The 21,569-nt window shown below is 37.5% G+C and overlaps 1 protein-coding gene across 3 annotated transcripts in view; it reads left to right on the plus strand.

Annotated features, from left to right (window-relative positions):
• Positions 1-21,569, plus strand: part of csmd2 (CUB and Sushi multiple domains 2) — a 359,814-nt gene that overhangs the window by 51,832 nt on the left and 286,413 nt on the right. For all 3 annotated transcript variants that reach the window (XM_046834777.1, XM_046834778.1, XM_046834780.1), the window contains exon 3: positions 1,931-2,043. In XM_046834777.1, the coding sequence (XP_046690733.1) occupies positions 1,931-2,043 (113 nt within the window). The remainder of the gene's footprint in view (positions 1-1,930; positions 2,044-21,569) is intronic.

Consider the following 21,569-nt stretch of genomic DNA (forward strand, 5'->3'; position numbering starts at 1 on the left):
AACAGAATTGGCATATGAAAAAGGCATACGAGGCGTATATGAGAAGTTGGACACCGGGGAAGAGAAAAGAATTTGTACTGATTGGCCTGGCAGAGGGACCGAGCTGGGAAGGATGTGCTGCAAGTTAGAGCAATAAAGGATGGAGATGGAAATCTGTTGACTAGTGAGGAGAGTGTGTTGAGAAGATGGAGAGAGTATTTTGAGCAGCTGATGAATGAGAAAAATGAGAGAGAAAGAAGGTCGGATGGTGTGAAGATGGTGAAGCAGGAAGTGGATAGGATTAGTAAGGAGGAAGTGAGAGCAGCAATTGGGAGGATGAAGAGTGGAAAGTTGGTTGGACCAAATGACATACCGGTAAAAGCGTGGAGAGATGGCAGTGGAGTTTTTAACCAAAGTGTTCAACAAAAACAAGGGAGATGTTCAGACGTGCAGTAACTACAGGGGATTTAAGTTGATCAGTCACACCATGAAGTTATGGGAAAGAGTATTGGAAGACAGGCTGAGAGAAGAGGTGACCATCTGTGAGCATGGTTTCATGCCGAGGAAGAGCACCACAGATGCATCGTTTGCTATGAGGATGTTGATGGAGAAGTATAGAGAAGGTCAGAAGGAGTTGCATTGTGTGTTTGTGGATTTAGAGAAAGCGTATGACAGGGTGCCAAGAGACGATTTGTGGTACTGTATGAGGAAGTCTGGTTTGGCAGAGAAGTATGTGTGGGTAGTGCAGGACATGTATGAGGACAGTGTGACAGCAGTGAAGTGTGCAGTAGGAACGACAGACTGGTTCAAGGTGGAGGTTGAACTGCATCAAGGATCGGCTATGAGCCATTTCTTGTTTGCAGTGGTGATGGACAGGTTGACGGACGAGGTCAGACAGGAGTCTTCGTATGATGTTTGTGGATGATATTGTGATTTGTGGTGAGAGTAGGGAGCAGGTTGAGAAGAGCCTGGAGAGGTGGAGTTACATGCTGGAGAAAAGAGGAATGAAAGTCAGTAGGAGTAAGACAGAGTACAGGTGTGTGAATGAGGTGGAGGGCATTGAAGTGGTACGGTTGCAGGGAGAAGAGGTGGAGAAGGTGGATAAGTTCAGGTACCTGGGGTCAACAGTGCAAAGAAATGGAGAGTGTGTTAGAAAAGTGAAGAAAAGAGTGCAGGCAGGGTGGAGTGGGTGGAGAAGAGCGGCAGGAGTGATTTGTGATAGTAGAGTATCTGTGAGAGTGAAAGGGAAAGTTTATAGGACTGTGGTGAGACCTGCGATGTTGTATGTTTTAGAGACAGTGGCATTGAGTAAAAGACAGGAGGTGGAGCTGGAGGTAGCAGAGCTGAAGATTGAGGTTTTCGTTGGGAGTGACGAGGATGGACAGGATTAGAAATGAGTTTATTAGAGGAACAGTGCATGTAGGATGTTTTGGAGACAAGGTAGGGAAAGCTCGATTGAGATGGTTTGTACATGTGCAGAGGAGTGACAGGAGAATCGGTAGGAGATTGCTGAGGATAGAGTTGCTAGAAAGGAGGAAAAGGGGAAGACAAAGATGTGGCGAGGGAAGACATGCAGGTAGATGGTTTGAAAGAGGCAGATAAAAAGGACAGAGTACCATGAAGACTGATGATCCGCTGTGGCGACCCCTAATGGGAGCAGCTGGAAGAAGAAGAAGAAGAAGTGTTGGAGAATTTTTTAAGTCAAGTTTAAGTTATCACTTCTATTACTGTATGTGGATGAGTTGTGACTAATTCATGGCAACACATTAGAACGAGCAAATTAATACAAACCTTGTAATATGAATTACAGCTGGCACTGCTGTCAAACCGGCTGTTATAGAAAATTGATCAACACCTTCTCACTAATCTGAATCCAGAATTCAACAATGATGTGATATTTTTAAAGTGTTTCTATTGATTTCAATTTTTCTTTTCTTCTTTCTTCTTGTAGGTTAACAGGCTTCCGGCTTCCTTCTCCAATAGTCAGCACTGGTTCGAGGCTCACGCTTTGGCTACTATCGGACTATGCTGTGAGTGGCCAGGGCTTCAAAGCAGTGTATGAAGGTAGGAATGCAATGGAACATGTGGTCAGATTGGCCTGTGATCCTTTGATTTTTTTTTTTTTTTTTTTTTTTGGAGGGGGGGGGTTACATTCAGCCCTTGACACTCTTTATGGTGTCTTTTTGTGTCTCTGGCTAGTCAGTCAAGTCTTCTCTTCCCCTTAGCTGCCTCTGTTCATAGTGCTGAGTAAGTCAGTGGTGCCTTGGAACACTCTGTTGCCACTATACTGAACTAACTCACTGATGGATGCTTGTGTTAGTCCGCCTCCTGTTTGTAGCCTAATTATATTAATAGGCATGGTCAAATTAAAAGGCTAGAGTCAAACCTTGGCTCTTTGTTTTTCTGGGTCCCATGTTGAGCTGTTGTCATGTTTCTATTGATCTGAGCGTGCCGTCGTTTCAAATGCACAAAAGCGAGTGAATCTTTGATAATTACATTCATTTACTGATTGTTGATGTGGCTGGGTGACAGATGGGTGCATAACATTAATCGCCTGTCTTTTCAGTTATAAAGCAGAAGATTTGATGAGTCTTTTCAGCATTTTGGTCTTCTCAAATATATACCTTTGATAACTATTGGTTTAATGGCTGCATTTATTAGGTTGTTGTCAGTTACTGGATATTTGACACTGAGTGGCAATAATGATCATCTGTGCTGGCTTTGTCATTAGATGTTGCATGATTATGGGACATTTGAAACAAATTTTACATCTTTAAATTACTCAAGAAATTTGACTCAGGAAATTTGTATTTCTTTTGGATATAAATTCCTCAAAAAGACATGAATTGCCATTGAAGTGTTGTCAAAAAAATGACAGAATTAGGCAATGACCTTGAAATTGGATTTTAAAACCAAAGTTATAATCAGAAATGATGCAGATGCTCCCTCAAGCTCTGAAGGATCCATCAGGGAAGAATGCTTTTGAGTCACACTACTGCATTTTTTTAGCAGCTGACAGAAATTTCACAATCTAACCATATTTTTCTCCTACAAATCAACTAGCCCTTGTGCCTGAATGAAGCGTAATAAATTCAAAAGTGATAATGGAACAACTGTCTTTTCAAGGACAACCAAAGCACAATTAAAGGTAAATCTAGTGATATTTATCAATACAGATAAAATAATTCAACTAAAACACTTTTTGAAAGGTTTCTGTTTTGTAAAAGTACTTTCTTAGAAAGGTCAGCATAAGCAGTTTGATGACTATTCATAAGGCACATTGATCCAGAGGTTGCTTTTTGAATCCACATCTGCTAGTTAATACAATATATTGACCTTCCAGATATCCACAAATGGATTGCAGTAGTAATACTTTGAATTGCTTCAACTTCAGATTCAGAAAAAAAATAAATAAATAAAGACGTTTCTCAGTTTTTTTTAGCTACAACTTAAATCTCTTGTGACAATATATGCATGTGTGCGATAGGTTTTTTTTTTGCTGCAAATAAAAACTCTCATGTGACAATACATTATATGCATTGTATACATTATGTGCGATAGATAGATCAAATCTGAATACAGATACAGACGTGTCATGTCAGTTATCATATGATACAGTAGCTGTTATTCAATTTAATGATGATTTCACAATAAAAAGTCACTACCACGCCCAGTAAATAAGCTTGAATATTTTTTTTTTTTTGTCAATTGTGATGTTTTGTCATCTAACTGCTGTCCTAAAGCAATTGCTGTTTGGCATTTTGCTTTTATTTCGTCTTTCTCTCACCATGCTAAAGGCATCAGAGCTGCAGGTGGTAGGCTTGCTTTGGCACCAATCTCAAATCATTACTGATATTATGTAATTGGGAAATATCGAGTTCTCCTGCTCTGACAGCAAAAGTAAAAACTTAATTCAATCTTGGCAAGCAACAAGGAGTGATGGAGTGAGTGCGAGGCAGAGAGCGCCTCTATACGCTCTGTACCCACACTGTGCAGAGCCTACCAACACTAATCTAGATAAGCCTCTATCTGACCCATATGGATCATCCTGAGTCTCCCAGTCACTGTAATTACATGTCACTTCCTCTCATGTGACCTACATAGGTGTCACTGAATAAGTGAGTGTGATGTATGCAGTTCATGCCCCTGGTCTGACTTTAACTAAAGACACTGCCATAATGAGACCCAGTGAAACCTTATCAAACCCACACAGCCATAGTGATCTGCACCACTTTTGTCCCTCAGAGCCAAAGATGAAGTCATGAAGACAAATTTAAGAATGTCCAATTATACTTTTTTCCACCTCAAAAAGCCTCTTTAATAGTGAGCCTTAAGCTGTGAATGTATTAAAGATTTTTTTTTCTCTGTTACCAACTCACAGGGAAGAATTATACTTCAAACAGGGTTTTGTAGACAGATTTCCATAACAGAGATGTGATGAAATCACTGGAGAGGAACCTGCTGTTGTAGTAGGTGTGATTTAACCCATATTGGAAGGTTATGAACAATCTAAGGAGCTGCAATAAAAAATATCTTAGAAGATAATAAAAGTAATAAAATGCGATGACATGAAACAGAGTTGCTTTTACCCACTAAAGTGTTGAATTGTTGTCTTGTAACTGCATGTCTGGGAGTATTTAATTCATTCTGTAACACAAGTACAATTTATTAACAAATCACAAACATCACACTTTTGGGTCTTTATAGTTATTTATATATATTTATTTAGTTTTTATGTTATGTAGAATGGTTATATCAGGTTATAGCAGCTATAAACAATCATTTCATTAGCAGTGTTCATTTTTCTCTTCAAAGATAATGAAAATAAAATTTTCTTTCAAATGTAATGAATTTCATTGTTATGGTGTGTACAGTTGCAGATGTGGCATGGGTGAGGGTTAAATATCTTTGCACATTGTGTCTAGGCGCTCCACATACAGTAGCAATGCTACAACATGCTTTAAAAAGAAAAGGCTTTTTTTTCTCCAATGATGAGTAAACTAATATATTACATGATGGAATGAGTTACACAATTCATTTGAACACTCTACTTAAAAAATTGGCTACTGTGGTGCCTACAGTTTCTGTTTTTTAGCCAATACCAGGTATTTATGTAAAAAAAAATGCATGGGGGGAAAAAGTACCAATATGTATAACAGAAATGACCAACACCTTCTTAGTGCTGACTCTTGAAATATCATTTGCATTTAATTTATTAACTAAATGTGTATTTAATTTATTCAGCATCCAACATACAATCTTCTATAAATATGCTATCACAAAAGAATAACAATAACACATTAGCATGAACACATTGATACAAAAACTATTTTGGACACACTATAGAGCTGCCATTTCTGAAAATAAACAAATTGTGACCAACTTGGGAATCCAAAGCTCATCCTTTTAACCCTCTGGAGTCTGAATTGCCGCCGGTGCCCAAACGTGCTTTTTTTTCTTGGAATATAAAAAAATAAAATAAAAAAATAAATAATTCACAAAGTTGACTGAAATAATGGGTTCGGTTATGAGGATATTGGCATGATGCCACCTTTAAACACATTTATTAAGATGTTTTCACAGAGTATGTTTGAAAATACTGGTCAGTATAAAAGTGACAGTATGTATAATGTACATTAAAGCTCTTCCTACAAATGAATGGGGAAACATGGATGTATATACAGTAGGAATGCCCCCATTTACATGGAGTTTCTTGAATGGTTTGATCAGAATGAAACTAATGTAAATCATGTATAATTATTTTCATAGTCACCGTATTTGAACTTTATTAAACATTTACAGAAGAGGTTAGACATGTTAGTTAGTGTTCACCACCACCGTCACCTAAACACAAACTGAAGGAACAGAGGTCAGTGTTGTTGTGGCTCATGGCTTCATGTTATCATTTATGATTTAGTTTCTCATTTGTCATTCATCTGTGTAAATTCTGCTAAAATATTTACTACTGCACTGGTGTTGCTAATGGTAAATTATGCTTTCAAGTACATAAATATTATATAAGGCTTCTCATCCTTTAAAGAAAATAAAAAAAAGAATTTTGCAATATCCTTCAAGTATGTCTACCATTAAGAGTTACAGCCTCCTTACAGTGTAGTTGTTTTGCTCTGGGTGTGGTGTCTTTATCTTAGCTTTAAAATGACTCTAATATTAAAAATCTAAAAAGACCTATTTCATGGATAATTTCCATCTACACGATTTGGACAAATGTTTGTGAGCACTTCATTATCAGATTCATATGTGCTTTTCGAACATCCCATTCCATATACTGTATTTTTCGGACTATAAGCCGCTACTTTTTTCCCACGTTTTGAACACCCGCGGCTTAAACGACGAAGCGGCTTATTTATGAATTTTTCCTGGGTTTTTCCCAGTTTTACAAACTTCAAGACAAAAAACTGAACCCCATAACATTAGACCAATAACATTTCCGAACGGAAACGACGCACCTCACCTGTGTTCTGAGCTGCACGGCATTGGGAAAAAAACCTTTTTTTTAAACGCACGACGATGCCAAAAGAAAAACTCCCTAGAGAAATAGTTGTGAAAGGAAGGAGGAAGACAGTGAACAATGACTTTCTTGGTAGGCTACTATTTAGATACAAGCCGTTGTAGCGCGTTGAGTCTGGGTGAAGGGAGAGCTCACTAACTCCAGTTGCAACAGAAATCATAAAAGCACAGACAGGTTTCCAAAACTTGTACTTCTTTATTTTTCTTGGCAACAGCGTTACGGGTTAGTCAAAGAAACTTAGAAATGAGCATCAGAAAATAATAAGGACATATTCCTCGGTCTTGCACACATGCAGTAATAGCTGAAAAATGGGGCGGCAGGCTATTCCCAAAATGCCACTCTGCTCTTAAAGGAGCCACAACATATTTTACCCGTGTAACAGACACTGTCGTTAAAGCCTGTGTAAAGTTTATTAGTTTTACTGTAGACGGCTTATAGACAGGTGCGGCTTATTTATGTTTAAAATAAAAATCTGTCAAATTCAGTGTGTGCGGCTTATATATGGGTGCGCTTTATAGTCCGGAAATTACGGTAGTCGCAATTTGCTGTAATAATCTCCACTCATCTGTAAGATGAAATCAAGATCCACTTGATTTCAGAGTGTGAGATTTGTGCTCATTCAGCCACAAGGGTGTTAGTGAAATCAGGTAGTGATGTAGGTGAGGTTAGGAGGCCTGGGGTGCAGTCAATGTTCCAATTCATCCCAAATGTGTTCAGCAGGCCACTTAAGCTCTTTCTCTCCAACCCATACAAACCATATCTTCATGAAGCTTACTTTGTGCACAGGGGTATTGTCAGTGTGGGGCAGGTTTGGGTCTCCTAGTTCAAGTAAAGGCAAAATGTAATGATACTGGACCTAATGACATCCTATACAATTGTGTGTCTTCAATTTTGTGGTAACAATTTGGTGAAGAACTACATATGGCTGGAAAAGTGAGGTGTCGTAGTAACTGTGTCCATATAGGGTATATGTCACGATTATGGACCATGAACTGTATTACTAGCATTAGCATGTTCTCATCAAATGACTGAGTCCCATGTTCACACACCTGAGTCACACCTTCTGTTAACTAGCTTCACCTTTTAACTGGAAGTGTCATGTGTTCTAACACGTTTTTCCTATTGTGTATATTGAGAATCACAGGCAATTAACAGGGGCTGGATTGTGAAATCACCTTTGAACCTTTTCTGTAGGTGCTCTGTTTGTGTTTTGTTTAGCAAGGAGCTTCATTTGGACTAAGAAAATGTGAAATATGTTTGAAGAAGTGAACAGCTTGGGCTTCCATGCCGAATGCTTTTATCTTTATTAAACAGGCTAACAGCTAGTTCATTTATTGGTGGAAACTAGCAGAAGAAGCCTATTACTCAGCTAGTGCTGATAAGCTACTGCTGTAAAACCTTATTTCAGTTGAATATTTTCCTCTTTTTAAACTCATATTTTGTTCTTTAGGCCAACTTTATATTGGAAATTGATGAGATAACTAAGCGAGAACTATTTACATGAAGCATAGTTTCATGGCTAAACCATTTATGCATGTAAGGTTTTAACAATATGACCATTTTTAGTAGCATGACCATTTCCTGATGAATCCAATAATGTGTAGACTGTAACCAGTATTTGGGTAACTTAACATACTACCAGAGGTGCAAAAATGGGGTATGCAGTATATGCAGTGCATTGGAGCGCCAAACATGGAGAGAGCCATTGCATGTAGTGTATTTACCCCTCTTTTTTGTGCGGGGGAGGGGGGCCTCCAACCCTGAAATAGCATACTCCTAAACAAATGTGCTGTTGCTCCCCTGCATAGGACCATAATGTAGCCATATGTTTAGTTGAAGCCGACGTGTGGCTTCGTTGTTATCATTAGCGACGTGTTGCTCGGTAACCATTCAAATTCTGTAAGCCTCTTCATATCAATGTTTGTCAGCGTCGTAGCTACTTGAGGTTTCATTACAGCTGAGCGTTGCCTGGCTGTCAACACGTTTCAGCCTAAGGTGGCCAGTGACGTAAATGACATTTAATTTTGGACTTGACAGCCACTCACTGCGAGGGATTGTCAGCATGCGAGTACCTATAACGTTTTTTTTGACATTTAAAAGAGTAGTCAGATCACTCTTCAAGTAAACCCGGTTTAATTAATATTAATCAACATCAGGCATTTCCTTAAGAATAATAATAGGTATTAGGTGAGGTTTGAGTCACAAAAGCAGAGAACGTCATCTCACCAGCTTATTAAAAAATAAATTATACAGGCATGATAGAGAGCATTTATACTTAAAAAAAAATTACTAAAAATAGGTTACAGACTTTAATATCTGTTTGCAAATTGTCTTCAATCCATTGGTGCTTCAATCCTTCAGCCACACAGACATAGTTTTGTATGTTACTTCCAGTGTAAGCAAAACACTTAAGTCCGTCCTGTACTCTAAAGAATTAGGTTTTTGTTGCATGCTAGGTGAAGCAATTCACTTATACACTATATGGACAAAGGTATTGGGACACCAGAGTTTCCCAGCGATATGTGGTTCTTTTGCAAACTGTTATAGCAAAGCTAAAGGCACACAATTGTATAGGATGTCTTCGGATACAGTAGCATGAAATTTTCCCTTCAATTGAACTATCAGACCCAAACATGTTCCAGTATGCCGATGTCCCTGTGCACAAAGCAAACTCCATGAAGATATAGTTTACATGGGCTGGAGTGAAAGATCTCCTGCTATAGTGTTCTGACCTCAACTCTACTGAGCACCTTTGAGATAAATCGGAACACTGACTGCACCCCAGGCCTCCTCACCTACACGAGTACCTGACTTTAATAATACCGTTGTGGCTGAATGAAAACATTTATCCACAAATACACTCAGAAATCTAGTGGAACATCTTTGTGGAAGAGTGGAGGGAATTATAAGAGCAAATTTAAAAAAAATGTGGAATGCTCAAAAAGCACGTACGATACAAATGACCAGGTGTCCGCAGACCTTTGGCAATAGAGTGCACATCTGGGCCTCTTTATCAAACATATTATGGCACATTATCAGCTTTTATATATGTTCAGTCTGTATGGCAATTTGAAATTTCCCATGTCATAATGTTCACATGAACAACACCATACACACACACATTTTTACTTAATTGTTCTCTAGTCCCTGTGTGCTGAAACTACCCCCTGCTTCTGAAATCGATCCCTGCACTGAATCAAAGAGTGTGTTCTCATGTCCCTGTGAGAGACGAGTGCTCCCGCAGCCCTCTGCTTGCTCATGCCCGGGCTACAGCAGGGGGAATGTGTTAAGTGAATTGGTTATGGTGGCAGGATCTAAGCGATGGGAATGTGTGTGTATGTGTGGAACTAGGTGTTCCAGGTCTGATGTGATGGAACGCTCGAGTGTGTATTATTAAGTGGGTAGCATAGAGGCTGCTGCTGTTCGCATCAGTTCATTTCAGTTGTATTCATGCTTTTAACAGGAGGAATACTGACAAAGATATTTTTCGTTTACATATAGATAGCATTTATGTATTTATTCAAAATATATATTGTGGACTTACACAATATAACATTATGACCATCTGTGTTGGTCCTCCTTTTTCTGCCAAAACAGTTCTGACCCGTCGAGCATTAACAGCCTTAACTTCTTTAGCAATTTGATCTACATGGGCTCGTTTGATGGATCAGACCACACGGACCAGCGTTCTCTTCCCACATGCAACAATAAGCCTCAGCCACCCATGACCATAGTGCTGGCTCACCAATTTTCCTTCCTTAGACCACTTTTGATAGATACTGACCACTGCAGACCGGGAACAGCCCACTAGAGCTCCAGTTTTGAAGATGCTCCGACCCAGTCGTCTAGACATCATAATTTGGCCCTCGTCAAACTCGCTCACATCCTTACACTCGCCCATTTTTCCTGCTTCTAACACGTCAACTTTGAGGCCAAACTGTTAGCTTGCTGCCCAATATATCCCACCCACTAAGAGGTGCCATGATGAAGAGATAGTCAGTTATTCACTTCACTGGTCAGAATGTAATAACATCATGCCTGATCGTTGTGCATATATGTTTGTTGACGCCTTGGTATGTTGTTTCTGCTGGTGTAAAACCCCAAATTTCTCCTTGGTAGACATTTGGAATGTGGCTCTGGAGATGTGTGCTCATTCAGCCACAAATACTGATGTAGGATGAGGGGGTCTGTGGAAGAAAACTCGAGTGGTAACTTCTCGAAATTGAAATTGTTTCCTGGGTGACACCTGATAATAAACCTATCATTGATAATACTTCTAGAAGTATGAATCAGTACAATCTGTACTGGTGTTCATATTGCACAGGAGTATATGTTCTCATGTGAGTACTGGAGTTAGATCAGGCTTACCAGTCTTAAGTACAAGATATATACAGTATCCTTCATCATAAAGCTGAGCCACTTTTCTACCAAAGTGTATGAAATAGATTTTACAGAGGTAAACAAATGGCAGCTATGCATTTGAATTCATTTTAGAAGCAGTATTTGTACTTGCACAATCATGCAAATAAATATACACAAACAAAGTGCGGCATTTCCACTTCAAATAAATAATATGAACACACACACACACACACACACACACACACACACACACACACACAAACACACACAAATAAGCATTGGCACTGCGGCCAACAGTCTGTTGCTTGTCATGCTGATCTAGTCCCCCAAAACCCCACTAATCTGAGAACAGATGTCACATTGAAAAGGCCACAGAGTCTTGTACACTAAGAAGGGCAGGAACCCTTTCCTTCCTTCACTTCTTCCCCCTTTTCCTCTTCAGTAAACAACATATCTGCCCGCATTTGATATCATGGAGGCCCATCTTGGGGGGAGATAATGAGCCTGCACTTCCCTTAGCTCAGCCTCAGAACCAAGGCGTACATCAAACCAAGCTTGGCTCTGTGTTCTCCGCCACACGCCCACTCTCTCCTCTGAGAGGCCGAGTGGGAAGGGAAAGACATGCCCCAACACACATGTACATAAAATACACATATAAATCTCTTTTTCAGCCATCCAATTTCAGTCTCTTAGGCTTTTTCTTCTCCCCTCCCTTGCTTGATTTTTTGTGGAGTTTTTTATATTGTGACATGGCCCCCTCTATTATAATCTTTTTAAATTATTATTCAAATGCTATGATTTGCTATAAAAGACGGAAATGATAGATACCTGCAAGAAAAATAAATGTATGCTAATTCCCCTTTATCTCCCGTCTTATTCAATTGGAGGGATCGAAACCAGGTCATAATTTATTATAGCGTTGCTGATGAGCTTAGTATTACGGATGGATTTTTAATAAAGACTAGGATATTTTCCCTCTTTCAGGAACACGCAGATACATGGTATATCAAAGAAGAAAAGTGTCCTCACATTGCTGCCATAGCAACATTAACATCAAGCAGTACTAACAGATTTGCTGTTCTAGTATGTGGTTTGTTTGTTTTTTTCATTTATAATAGGCAGATATTTTACTTCTATTGTTCATAAAGCTTCCCAGAGTAAGCATAAGTATTCAGAATCACTGGATCTTAGGCACTGCATATAAACAAAAGCAGAAAGCTAAAGCCCTTAGTTGGCTAGAAAAACAATATCATTGTGTTAAACGGTGTATTTTTATGAACAACATCAACAACAAATAGACATTTTCTGGCTTTTCGAGACAATAATACATCTTGCTAAGTAGCAAATGATAAAAAATATGCAACCTGTTCATGAAGAAATCTCTGTCTAATACAAAATACATTTTATTTCTGGCTAAAACAAGGATAAATGGTAATTGTTGATGCTAGTGTCATATTCACAACATAGTAGTGTCACATTTTGTTTGTGTCGACTATGTTGACCTCAATAAAAATGGATAACTAAAGGTTCTGACTGTGTTTTTATGTGTTGCTAATAATCTGTAATGGCAGCTTAATGAAATGTGTTGTTTCTAATGATTTCTTACAATTGATCAAAATGGTGGCATGCAGTTTCGCTCTCCTTGACACAACACAGAATATTTTGTATATTCTTGTATACCACAGTGCTTGCAAACATTTGCATTTAAAAAAATTTTGTCAGTGTTTGCAAATGCAGAATCTGATCACTCAGATTCATTGATGTTGACCAACTCATTCACACTTGCTTAGTGTACACTGCATATAATCCTAATCGTATTCAGATTGTAGAAGTTGTGGTGTTCTTTAACAAAGAGATTGTCTAATGTCTTTAATGGGCTGAAGGTTTCTATGAGGAGATGGATATTTAGCATTTTTTGGAAGGTCTCCAGTGTCAGTGTTGTGTAACAGTCAGTGGTAAAGCTGTAAGCTTTCCAGTTTGTTCACAGCACACCATCAGCCTGCTTCTGATTGATTTACTTGCATTTTATTGCTCATGTAATTATAGGAAATGCATAAATGTTTTAATTGTACTGGGAGATATTCGATTCTATTCGATTCGATTCTATTCAGTTATTTTCGATTCGATTCGATTCGATTGCTTAGGTAATGACCATACTAATACGTTTTTGTTGAAAACATGCATATTTTTCTCTTTGTTTTAGCCCTCCATCAGAACTGAGACAGGGTTTTCAGTCAACAAAAATCATACCTTTTTGAACATAAATTAATGCCAGGCAGAAACGATACAAGTCAAAGACTCTTTCGTATTGCTCATGCGCAGTACAGGGATGTAAGTGTTTCAGACGTTTCAGTGTGGACAAGCAATTTTTAGGGAAGATTGACAATTGTATTGTGTGGATGCGAAGCGTTTTTAAACGTATACTGATTGTGGTGTTGTTTAATATTTAATATGCATATCTCTTGCTGGTTTAGTGTTGTAACTGTTGCATAGTGTTAAAGATAATGCATAATTACACAGACATTCTCTCACTGAGCATCTGTTTGAATTAATAATTACCACATTGCAATTCCTAACTCAAATTTTTTTCCTTCAGCTCATCACATCTCTGGAGTCTTTCATCTCATGGCTTCCATTTAAGGCCATTCAGTGGTTAAGTGCTATATGGATATGTGCTCTCATGTGTTGGCTTTAGTCCAATGAAGTCAAGTATAAATTTGGATAGAAATGAAATGCAGTGAGCTCATCAAGACAAACTATACATGCTCACAGTTTACGATTCAATTGGAGTAACGTCAGCATTAAGAACATAGCGCTTCATTAGAGATCCTACTTTTAATTTATTTATGTATTTATTTATTGCATGATTATTATTGATAATGAAAAATGTGATGCATTGATTAGTAAATAATATTTCCTGCCATGCTAGTGATTAATCTATATTTGGTGTCCTACATAAATTCAATATACTGTATGAATATAGCTTCACCACAATCATTACACTAGTGTAAAATCATTATACATTTCCTTCTTTCCCATTTTGTGGTTCTTTTATGAATATCTCTCACTTCGTCATGTTCTATTTCAATACTCTTCTGATGTGGAACACAGCCTCATCATAATGATCCTCAGAACCTTATTATGCCCTTATTTGAGTCTATACCTTTTAATGTCTTATTTCAGCTTTTTTTTTTTTTATGAACAGAGTGAAATGCGAAGAAGTTGCTCCAAGCAGCCATTTGGAAGTTGGAACTCGCCATCTGCTATAGATGGACATAATGGTATCCATTTAGCTGAAAATCCTCTAAGTAAATATAGTGATTATCAGTGAAGACAGAGCTCCCAAATGTGCACTTTGATAGTTTACTGCAAAGCAAATACCTGCAGTCAAATAAACAAAATACTTCCAGACACTGCTTAGATTTAGTCCTTTGAAATGCTGGTTAACTTTTCATGTCATGTCATCATTTTTTTCCCGCACAAAATAGAACTGAACAGGCGAAGCAACACGGACAGCATTGTCTCGCTTCACCCTCTTTCTTCCTTGCCCACATTCCTGTTTTCTTTAACATTTCTAGAATACCTGTCATGTTCTGTATGCCTGAGCTGGAGAGCTGCTACAGCTACAGGATTTTGACAGGACTTCATAAGGATAAACACACAAATGATCCAAATGAGATGCACAGTGGTCTCAGAAAGGTCAAAAACATTGCCTTGCTACTTTGGTGGAAGACAAATGCTGAGAAATTGCAACAATTACAACGTTTCCTGGCAAACATGGCACAACCTTACTGTTAGTAGCATGTCACAGTGGCTAATTCTGAGAGATGCTCTGGAGTAAGAAACGCCTTCATGAAATGCACTGAGAGATAGGAAATGTGGCTGATGTTCACAGATCCAACAAGTGGCATGTGAAGGCAGGATTAGATGAGTTACTAGAGCAAAGAAACATCAAATCATGCAGAAACCAAGGTGTAGATTGTGTGAAGAGGTCCTGAGACACGATGTATGACCAAGTAATAGGAATTAAGGAGTGTAGCCCAAAACCTCAGTAAAATGTCCTGAAGAATTTTACAGTTTGTAGAACTGTAAATACTCAAAACACTTGGGATGAAGTTCGATAGTAACTACTATTGTTTTAGATAGCCAGAACCTTTATTAAAATCTGTTATTAAATATAAGGGAGCAGTTAGGGAGGTGGTGGGTACCAATATTTATCACTATTTATCACTATTTGTGTCAATCTATCAAACTTCTATCAAACTTTGGCTTAAGTACTGGCTTGGACACTTCCAATCCAAATTAATAGAATTACAATGAGTAATAGTGAAATTAATTCTGTGGGACTTAAAAAAAACCAACCAACCAAACATAGTAATTATAGATAATGGAAAATACCAGTAGTGATACATGTGGCAGGCACAAGTGAGTGTATGAAAGGTGCAATACATAATAGGAATATGGTTTATAGTTTAAAGCTAAAATTGTTCCATTACAGAGAATGTAGTTGCAGCACAGAGATCTTAGCTCTATAAAAGGGGTCAACTGATGGACCTCGATCTGTACAAAGACCCAGAAAGTTATTCAGTGGGTTGAAACAAGAACGTGACACGAAATCCCGTGGCAAAGACGATACATTTATAGTTCAGCCGTGAAACTCTGTTTGCTAGTGCACTGTTTGGTTCATTTAACACAAGTAGCATAGCCTACTTCATGTACGTAACTCTTCAGATCCCAGCTAAACTAGTCGTGCACCTCTTCGTTTAAACTCTTCATCTCCCCATCACCACCTGTATAGATTTGCTATGGTGGGGGTTAAGACTCTGGGTTATAGATCAGAAGGTCGGGATTTTCAAGCCTCGGTATCGCCAAGCTGTCACTCTTGGGCCCCTGAGCAAGGCCCTTGGTGCTCCAGGGATGCTGTATCATGGCTGACCCTGTGCTCTGATTGAAACATCTCTGGGATATGCAAAAAAAAAGAATGTCACTGTGCTGTAAAGTACATGTGATGAGTATAAAAGCACTTACTTTACATGCTTAACAGAACTGTCTTCAGACTAGCAACAGCAGCGTAGCAGTAGTTCACAATCACCAAACCTTTTTACTCCATTCTCAAAAATAAACGCCTCCTCATGACTGAAATATGTTTACTTTTCTAAAACATGTTTATAATTATACAGTCGTATGTTTTTATAAGCATGAGTTATGAGACCACTGATTAAGCAAGGGACATTTTTACAGACATTTCACATATTTTATTTAATTTATTTATTTATTCTTTATTTTCTAAATAGCACTAAAAAGTCACTAATAGCTAGGGTTAATGTTTAAAAGGTAACTGTTGTCATCAGTCACTCATGCTAATTGCTTATTACAGGCCTTTTCAAGGCAGTTTACCCTGACTATTTATAAATTTTAATTGAATACCCCTGCTCTGTGATGCGTACTTGAAAAAATACGTAAATAAATAACATAAAATGGTTCTCTGGTTTGTCTATTTAGAGACCCCTTGCACTGCTGCTTCTCTCTTGGAGAAGGTTTCATACACAGGAACACAAACACACAGATTTACACACAAAACACTTTAGAAAGTTAAGAATCCTTTACTACATATAAAAAAAAACCTTGAGGGAATCCAATTTTCCAGTAACATTAGTGGTATTTTTGAAAGTCTTTTCTATATTTTTTCATTAGTAGCACTGGGTCCTAATAGAAATATTTCAGCCAGTCGAATTAAAGAAACCATAAAATTATTCTGGCAAACTGTATAAATTCCTTCATACCAAAAAAAAAAAACGTGTGTTTGGCAATATTTTGTGATAAACCCTGCAGATAATGTTTATTAGGTAAGTGAATGATAAAAACGTTTTAAATCCATGTTAAATACGTGCTTTAATCACTTATTTAAGAGGATTATTAACATTTTTATCAAGCATGCAGCAAGCAGTACCAGAAGTGAAGACATACAGTATCTAACTAAAGTGAGTACACCCCTCACTTTTCAGCAACCATTTTAGTGTACCCTCTCAAAGGGCAATACTATAGAAATAAGACTTGGATATATTTTAGAGTAGTCAATGTGCAGCTTGTATAACAGCACAGATTTTACAGATTTTTATACAGGCATTATTGTCTAAATAGCTGGCAACAAAAGTGAGTACACCCTGATAATGACTGTACGTCATGTAACCGTGCAAAGCCACATCCTATTAATCATTTTCATGTTTTTGTCTGCTTGACAAGACCATACAAATTTGTGTATTTTGTATTCGAGCAGTAAAAAGTTGGTGCTTTGAAACAATTCTCTCATACTGACCACTGGAGGTTCAACATTGAACCTCATGGCAAAGAACTCTTTGAGGATTTGAGAATTAGAATTGTTGCTCTAAGAAGATCAGTAACACCCTGAAACTGAGTCACAGTTTAGTGGCCAGAGTCATAGAGAGGTTTTTCCAGATGGTTTCCACTTAGAACAGGCCACGTAAGGGTCAGTCAAAGAAGTTAAGTCTTCGTGCTGTGCGTCAGGTGGAGAAGTTGGCATCAAAAAACAGATGCCTAAGTGCTGCAGCATTGCTTTAGAGGTTGCAGAAGCGGAAGGTTCGCTTGTCAGTTCTTAGACCAGACACTGCAACATTTTGGTTTGCATGGCTGTCGTCCAAGAAGGAAACCTCTTCTGAAGCTGGCTCAAGAAATCCCACAAATAGTTTGCTGAAAACAATCTGTTGAAGAGCATGAATTACTGGAACCATGTACTGTGGTCTGATGAGATAGGGATAAACTTGTTTGGCTCAGATGGTGTCAAGCATGTGTGGTGACACCCTGGTGAAGAGGACCAAGAAAATTGTGTCTTGCCTACAGTCAAACATGGTGGTGGTAGCATCATGGTCTGGGGCTGCATGAGTGCTGCTGGTACTGTGGAGCTGCAGTTTATTGAGAGAAACATGGATTCCAACATGTACTGTGACATTCTAAAGCAGAACACGATGCCCTTCCTTTAGAAACTGGGCCAAATGGCAGTTTTCCAACATACTAACTACCCCAAACACACCGCCAAGTGCTTAGCTTTCTTTTCCTTGCAGAAAAGGTGTGCTAGTGTGCATATTTCTGAGGCTTTTTGCAACGATTTATATTGGGGAAAAAATCATTTAGGACAAACTAATCATATTAGATCAGGGACACTCCTTTATCAGGTCATGCCGTGCTCAAGCATGCAGCATTAGTGTTATCAGCATTAATGTTTTATGGTGTTCCTGCTGCCCTGAAATGTTTTTGATAAAATATGAATAGTGGCTGGAGGCATGAATTGGGGTTGAACACGATTGAACACAAAACATTTGACAGAATTAAGTGACGTTTTGTTACCAAGAGTGATTAGAGATTGGAGTGGACCATGGGTGCCATAGGTGTTTTTGTTTTTTTTCCTTGTATCACATTTCCTTCTCCATGTTACACAGAACTATGAGTTAAAAATTGTTACTTGTGTACATCACAAAAAACTAGCCGTACGCGTGTTATATGTCCCAGATTTTATCAGGAGATTGCGAGTTTGAATCTTACTGATGCAACAGCCACGTGCGGCCAAAGGTTAAGGGAGATAACTCACTTAGACCTTTACTGGGAACTATAATCCCCACCCCACCCTTCAGTCACAGTGGCAGTAGCAAATTGTGGGCATCTTTGAGGTCAGGCATGCAAAAAAGGAGATATGATCATGACCATGTGACGCAGCATAAGCAGCATTTTTGAAAGATGCAATTGGATGACTTAATGTCTATTAGAGGAAGCAAGTATTAGCCTTGGCTTTCCCCAATGCTGGTTGTTAGCTGTTTTGTGAGGCAGTTTGCTAGTGGGTGGGCCTTTTAAATTTAAGCCATTTAGCAGACATTCTTATTTACAGCTACTTACGATTATCCCTTATACACTCATATTCATATCGCAAATGTACCCGTATTGGCGGATTGTGTTTTGTTTAGCTAATTAAGCTCAGCAAAGTACAAAATTAGGCTAGGCTAATTAAGCTTTTTAGTTATTTCTGCCCTCACTTTAGTCTATCATATAAGTGACTTTTTACAGGCATAAAACATGCTGCTAGGTACATTCTGGTCTAGCTTGCCCCTGAGTGTTAACGAGTAAGTGAATGTGTGCATTCCGTTCTGTGTAGGACCGGTATCCCATCCGGGATGCATTCCCACCCCACACCCAGTGTTTCTAGAAAAATCTCTGTATCTTCTTTGACCTTGACCAGAATAAAGTAGTTACTTTAGATGACCGATTAAAAAAAATAAAGAGCATTTCATGGCTGGAATTGTGAAGAAGGAGAAAAACTCGGTGAGACACATCTATATCTTGTATCATCTAAGTCACATTTAGCCAAATGAGCTAAATGCAAATATATATGCAGCACTAGGCAAGTCATGTTGGGTCTTTTAAACATGCACTTCTTATGGTTGAAATGATAAAATTTAAGTGTAAGCTATGGATAAGACTTAGCCCACACTGTCACATGACGTTCCTGACACACCCCTGCTGAAGTGGCCTGTTTAAAGTTAAATGCAGGAGGATTAATTGGAAAAAAAAACTTAAAGCAAAAACTCAAGCCTGAACACTTTGTATTTTCATTGCAGGCATGTTAGCTGCTCCAGTGAGCTGTGAGATTATGGCACTCTTTCAAAAGGTTCTTCTTTTTCGTCTTCACATTGTAGTATTTTATAATTAAGCACATTGGCATTACCTATGACTGGCTATCAGTCTGTGTGTGTGTGTGTGTGTGTGTGTGTGTGTGTGTGTGTGTGTGTGTATGTGTGTGTGGGTGTGTGGGTGTGTGTGTTTGGCCCCTGAGCCTTGGTGAAACTTTAGGCTAACAGTATGCTAATCATTATTGCTAAGGCACAAATAGAAAAGTGCATGCTAATCCTCCCATAGTTCCTATATAAAACTTTAAAGCCCTTTTGTGGAAATAAGTGATTATGTTGAGAGAAAGTTTCCACAATTTACAAAGTGAAAATTGTCATTACCCAGCTAACAATGTTATGTTCTGTGAACGTTTTCTTAACATTCTCTTTTGGTTGTGGAAACAGTGATTTGAAATGTAAAAAAAAACTTGTCCAGTTTGCTTAACGTTTTTGGAATGTTATTTTAAAGTTAGCATAACATTCCTCCAATGTTCTTTCCACCTACATTTGATAAAAAAAATAAAAATGCAATGTTCTATGAACATTGTTTTGGAACCTTCCAAAAACTTTCAAATGTCCAGTTTTGTAAATGTAAGCGAAATGTTATTATAAGGTTAGCATAACGTTCCTGCAATGTTCTTTCCACCTAAATGTAATGAAAAATACAACATTTTATAAATGTTATTTTGGAATATTCCAAAAACTTTAAAATTGCCTAGTTTCTTTTTTAAGGTTGGTACAACAATCTATTAACAGAATAACATTTTGTTAATAACTTTATTAACAGAATATTCACTTTTCAAGAACATTAATTTAGAACATTACAAAGTTTAGTTTTATATATTTAAATTCTAAAAGTTAAATATTTTTCAATTAAAAGAAAAATTATATGGAGACGATGGCAAATTGATATGGAGATGATGGCATTTAAACAGTCACACAATTTTTTAACACTTTTATATTAAACTTTTTAAACTATTTAAAGAAACAAATGTAAATGATTTATAGGATTCAAATGTAAGCATAATCAGTAAGAACTCGGTGAGAGAAAATTTGCCCTGTTGTGGTCCATGCCCAGTCTCTTCAAGTTTTATCTGTAAAATAAACATTAAGGAATCAATTAAATTATTAGTGTGGATATTCCATAAAATTGAACCCTTAAGTTATTTAGGCTCTGTGCATTGAGAAAGTCAAAATGACCTCCCAACTTGATGATGTACCAACAGTAGGAAAACTATAAAAAAATATTTATTTTTTATTTTTTTGCTTATATTTAAAATGTTGCTTGTATCTAAAGAAATACAGTAAAAAAAAAAAAAAAACTAGTCTAATTTGTATCACATATGAGTTTCTTATAAGTTTACTGATATTCACAAAAAAAACAAGCTCAAATTCAAAAAATTTGAATGGCTTAAATAATACAAACATACAAACAACATCAAAATGTCTAAATTATGAAATAAAATATTATATTAAGCATTACAAATAAATTAACAAATCATTTCACTGCATACCGTACTCTGTATGAATGTTTATGTGATAAATAAAATTGTAATTTAAAAATGCACGCAAGACTTACTATTATTATACATTGTATTTTTTATATATATATGTATATAATCAGGGTACCCTACCCATGTGAAAAAGTACCCTACCCATATGATCTGCAAACCCAATACTGATAATATTATTAGGCTATGCAATCAGAAGCAGATGTTACCTGTCACTCCGACTGTCATTCTTTCTTGCCCTAAAAAAAAAAAAAAAGTCTGTGATTTTTTCTACTGGCTTTCATATTTTGTGTAAGATTCTTTGCTTCTTATTTGTTTGACCTGACAATTGTTTTAGTATAATCATATCAATGTCGAAAAGCATTAAAAAGTTTATTTGAACTAATAGACTAATTTTCTACCATCCCATCTGAATAATTAGCAGCTAGCTAACAAATTGCTTTGTGATTGTTTCACCTCACTCCAGTCTAAACTAAATGAGATAATAGCTAATTTACTACACATTGTCATATACAT

The sequence above is a fragment of the Silurus meridionalis genome, chromosome 22, assembly GCF_014805685.1.
Source record: "Silurus meridionalis isolate SWU-2019-XX chromosome 22, ASM1480568v1, whole genome shotgun sequence".
NCBI classification, from domain to species: Eukaryota; Metazoa; Chordata; class Actinopteri; order Siluriformes; family Siluridae; genus Silurus; species Silurus meridionalis.